At 26.8% G+C, this 5,453-nt stretch overlaps 1 protein-coding gene across 1 annotated transcript; it reads right to left on the reverse strand.

The window, feature by feature from the left end:
- Positions 1 to 3,799: 3,799 nt before the first annotated feature.
- LOC136078896 (zinc finger MYM-type protein 1-like) lies at positions 3,800 to 5,248 on the reverse strand. The gene has a single exon (XM_065794713.1). It carries the CDS (start codon positions 5,246 to 5,248, stop codon positions 3,800 to 3,802), a length of 1,449 nt encoding a protein of 482 aa, XP_065650785.1.
- Between the last annotated feature and the right edge of the window lie 205 nt (positions 5,249 to 5,453).

Raw genomic sequence — 5,453 nt, forward strand, 5'->3', positions numbered from 1 at the left:
TGTCATTTCTATCAATGGCCGCGGCCAGAAAGCTGCCGCTTCTTTCTTTAATACTTTTGTCAGTAGCGATTTCAAATTGAACGTATACAACGTATTTCACGCACTATTATTGTTAAGTAATGAGCTATTTATAGACTTTAAATAAAATATTTGTTTATTAAAAGGAAATGGAATGTTGAATACAAAAATTGTGCTTTACCTATAATGACATTTGTTTCTTTCCTCCATCTTAGGGTCGTTCAAATCAAGATTTTTTTTGTTTTTTTATATATTTCTTCAGTTTTTCTTTCTTATATTTCTTAGGATTATTTATTTTATTATTTATTTAGTTTTCTTCAGTTTTTTAGCGTATAAAGTTTTACTTATTATTTTTTGTTAGTCATTTATTGTTGGTTTTTGTAATTATTATTTATTTTTAGTGGTATATACATTTTTTATGCAGTTATATATTATTTGTTTTTATTATCATTTTAGCCATTTTTATTTATGTTTTAATCTACCGTGTATTATTATTATTACTTTTTTTTTAATCTTAAATTTTTTTTTTTTGTTAAAGGAAATTTTTTGTTTGTAATGTTTATTGTAAGTTTTGTTTTGTTTTGATTTTTTTAGTGTTTTTCTGTTAATATTTTGTTTATTTATTTAGACACAAAATTTGGAATAAATCTTGATTATTATATTATAACAACTATGGTTATAATAATATATTTACTAAATCTATATAATATTTTTAGCAATGATCGTTTTTATGTCATCGTTAGTTGTTACGTTTTGTCAATTTATTACTGTTTGTAACTGCATTTTTGTATGTAACAACGATTGCTGTATGGAAAGTAATACTAATTTATTTAAAGTTATTATAATTACTTTTTATTATATTGCTACTACTTTTATCACATTTCAACTATTATTATTGTTATAATGTTGATAGTTGGTAGAGCCGTAATAGGAACGATTTTATTTTGGTACCAAAATATATTTCGGTACCAAAAACTGCAAATTTTACGTAAATAGCTCAGCCGGCTTAGCTATTTGTTTACAACATACATAAAGAAATGGCGAAGCTTGAAAATGTGATTTTTGATTTCAAAAAATCATTAGTGTAGTTTTGATGTACTTGAACCATTTTAAAACGAATATCTAATAAGAATTTTGTTAAATATCGACCAATGTTTATTTGGCTAAAAGTGAAATTCTTTTTAATTTAGATTTTATTCGGATAAAGTTACTAAATTAATCACAATTGAAAATATGGTTTTATTTAACAGAGAATGAAATATTTAATAAAACTTTTCAACATGAAAAACTGTCAAAAGTTATGTTATTGATTCTTAAAAATACTTTTTATGATCACAAAAATTCACATGATTCTCAAGTAAAAGCACTAGTTAGCAAATCAATAAAATAAAATATGTTTTAATGAACATTAGGATATTCAAACCAATAGCCTGGACCAAGCTTTGGTATCATAAACTTGATATATTTGAAAAACACAAAAATTTTGATGTAAATAGTTTTACTTTTTAGTTAAACTCCAAATGTTTAACATGTTATTATAAGGTTATACAAAATGATGTTATTAAAAGTAAAAGAAATTCAGAAATTCAAATTATAGAAATAATATTTTATTTTATTTTTGTAAATACAATTTTTTCAATAAAAAAATTACTATTTTATATTACTGATGTACAATACCTCACAAATGTTTATTCCATACATCTCCAATGTATCGTATGTACAGACTGTACTATAGTTTTAAAAATCTTTGAGATAAATACAGTTACCCTGTAGATTAATGGATACAAAATCAAAGTTTTGTAAATGATATCATTGTGTAGAGATAGAGTACGAAAGAAACAGATACAAAAGAAAATGTTGGAGGATTGTTTTCAACTTCTGCATTAACCTTTCTCTTAACTATCAACAAATGTAGTTATTGTTAAAATTTTAAAACAATGTTGTCAATAGTTTATTATGAAGGTACACAACTTATGAAGGTTCACACCTTGAATAAAGCAGTCATGATTTCTTAAGCACTCTAGGAGTTAGTGCACGCTTATGTCTTTTTTTTTTTTTTGTAGAATGGATTAGAATCAAAAGCCACTACCAGAACTTTTTGATTAAAGACTGTATATTTATCAGTAAAATTTTAGTCAAAATGAGCACAGATGAATCAGATGCTTATGCGATAAACACTTACTATTCGCATTCTTTATCAACAGTAGCACCTAAACTTTTTAAATTATTTTGTTACTGAATTCAACTAAATAATAACGATATCCAAAGCATTTTCATAAGTTTTTCTTAGTTAAAAACTAGGTGCTGAATTCTAATCAGTTATCCAAAAAAAAGCAACGTATTTTAAAATCTACATAAATATAAATTCAATAGAGTTCAATAAAAAACAGCTTTTACATTTTGTTAAATTATAATATTAAAATGTTTGTTTAATTTTATTTTTTAGTATTAATTTATGTCTATTGTGAATATTTTTAACAAAATTTTGAAAATTTATCATCGATTAGACGTTTTTTTTATATGAGAAACCAAAAAACAGTTTAGTATTAGAAAGTCTTATTTTCAGCACCGTTACTAGCTTTTCTAGTGCCCTGTGCAAAATTTCATTTTTCGGCCCCCTAAGCCTAACTTTTTTTTGGAAAAATTGTAAATAAAAAATATATTTTAATTTATTATTTTTAAAAATTTCTTTATAAAAATTGCACTTTTCTCGCTTTCATTTGCGCAAATTCATTTATAACGACGTCATAATTAATATCTTTAACAATGTTATATTCAATAGATATTATTGAAAGATTAGATAATCTTTCTTGTCCTATAGTAGATCTTAAATAATTTTTAATCAATTTCAATTTACTAAAACTTCTCTCACACGACGCAGTAGTAACTGGAAGAGTGAGAAATATCCGGATAGCAATATTAATATTCGGATAAGACTCAATTAAGCCAAAGTCATGAAGTGCTTGCAAAATATCTAGTGGAGTTGCAGTTTTAATATTAGGTATTATTGTCGATGCTTCAAATTTAAAGCTTTGTATTTCACAGGTGAACTAGTACATATTTAAATCTTTGCTATACTTAATTGCTAAATCTGCAGCCGACTTTTTTAAATCCAAAACGCTGTTCGATTCCAAAGACATACCATACAGAAAGGAAAAATCATTGCAGATAGTTCACAGTTGCTCATAACGCCAATCTAGTTGAGACAATAAAGTATCAAAAATCTTGTAAATTTGCATTTTGAACAAACGTACTGGAGTCATATTACTTCCTTCATCTGTTGCCTCATAATTTGCCATTTTCTTAACTTTTTTCTTGCGTTTATCAGGAAATCCTGCCTGTAAATTCATTGTTTCAGCTAAATTCTTTGCTTCCTTAAAATTTTGTTTGAAATCTGCTTCTCGTAGTCCTTGTAATGTACAACGTAGTGCATCAATTAATTTTGCTGCATGGTCTATCGATATATCTTTTCGTTGTAATGCCTTATTTGTTCTGTCAATGCACATAGAAAGGCTACAGATAAATCTATAATTAATTAGTAACAATAAACTTTTTGCATTTGATACAGCTTCTGGATTTGATAAATCATTTGAAATCGATTCCAATCCTTTCTTTACTTCTGATAGATGTAAACTTAGTGATGTTATTGCATTGGCTTTTGATGACCATCTTGTGTCCGAAAAACTTTTAAGTGTCAATTTTAAAGACTTCATTAAAATTTCCCATCGTGTTGTTGATGACGAGAAAAAATTGAATAATCTTTGCACAGTACCAAAAAAAGTTACATTTCTGGTGATGTAGAGCCAGCATGGACACCAGCTAAATTTAAGTTATGAGCTGCACACGGTATAAATATTGCCAAACTATTAATTTCCAAAATACGCGCTCTGAATCCTTTGTATTTTCCCGCCATATTAGCACCGTTGTCATATCCTTGTCCTCTGGCATCATTAATATCCAGTTTATCACCTTCTAGTTTATTTAAAATTTCAGTCGTTAAACCTTCTCCTGTTTTTTCATGTGAATGAATGAAGTCGATGAAGCTTTCTTCGATCATTACCTTACCATTAGAATCAACATGGACGTATCGTATCATCTGACTCATTTGTTCTTTCTTTGATATATCAGGAATGCAGTCGAATAAAATTGTGTAGTATTTTGATTTTTTAATTCTAAATATGATTTCGTTTCTAGTTTTATCACCAATTAATTTTATTATTTCATTTTGAATAATGGGTGAAAAATATGAACCTTTTTTATGTTTTTCAATACGTTCTTTTAAAGTTCTATTATAATGGCTAGCAAATTCTATCAAATTTAAAAAAATTCCACAATTTGGATCTCCAGTTTTTTCATTTGAACCACTAAGAGCAATATTATTTTTGGCGCAGAATAGAATAGCATCTACAACGATTTTTAATATTTCACGCCATACCATTTTTTCTTCATTAATTGAATTAATTAAATAATCATCGAGTGTGTTCCCTGATCTTATATTTGTTTCCATCACTTTCCATTTTACATAATTGTTTCTGTGATCAGATGAATTTTCATGTTGTGGAATAACAGGATGAAGATGTCGCCAATCACGGAATCCTTTATGGGGGTCTGTAATATTATGAGATTTGTGGCCAAAAAGAATACAAGGGAAACAAAATATTGCGTTTTGATTAATAGAATATAACAGCCATTTTCTTATAACCATTCCTCCATTAATATGTTTCACATAAAACCAATCCTTTGTAAATTTTCGCCCTGTATTGTCTGCTGATGTAATGGTATTAACGTTTACATTATTGCCTTGTTCTGGACCATGCTTGACAAGGAAATATATTACATTATTTGAAATAGCAGGCCAAGAATTTGAGTCGTTGTAATTTAGCATTATTTCTTGTGGAATAATATTGACGTTTGGTGTAATAGATGGCAAATTTATAACAATATTTTCAAATTCAACATTAGTAGTACATGTATTTTCGACATTTGTACTTTCGACATTTTTATTTTCGACATTTGTAATAATATCATTATGATCAATTAAACTTATAGGTTGCAATTGTAGCACAGCATCTTCATCTTGTAAATCAGAACTAGGTCTAGATATATTAGTTTCTTCAATTTGTGGATTTTTTTTAAGCCATTTAGTAAATTGCTGCGACATTGATTTGCATTCTTCTTGTTTTTGCTTGTTAATTTTTCTTTTTTGAGCGCCCGATAATTGTTTTGACATTGTTTGACTAGATAAAAATAATAATATTAAATATAAATTTATGATTTATCTCTGGAGCTACTAGATTACCAGATATATCGAAAATAAAAAATTGTAAAAAAAAATTTATCGGTAAATTGAAATATGTGCTTGCCAACGCTATCTTACAATTCAAGTGTTTTATTAAGTTTTTATTATTTTAGAAAGCTTAGCTGATGATTTAGTT

This window comes from Hydra vulgaris, chromosome 03 (genome assembly GCF_038396675.1).
Source record: "Hydra vulgaris chromosome 03, alternate assembly HydraT2T_AEP".
Classification (NCBI taxonomy): domain Eukaryota; kingdom Metazoa; phylum Cnidaria; class Hydrozoa; order Anthoathecata; family Hydridae; genus Hydra; species Hydra vulgaris.

Coding starts and splice junctions, on each gene's coding strand:
- LOC136078896 (XM_065794713.1), bottom strand. CDS start 5,248: ATGTCAAAACAATTATCGGGCGCTCAAAAAAGAAAAATTAACAAGCAA.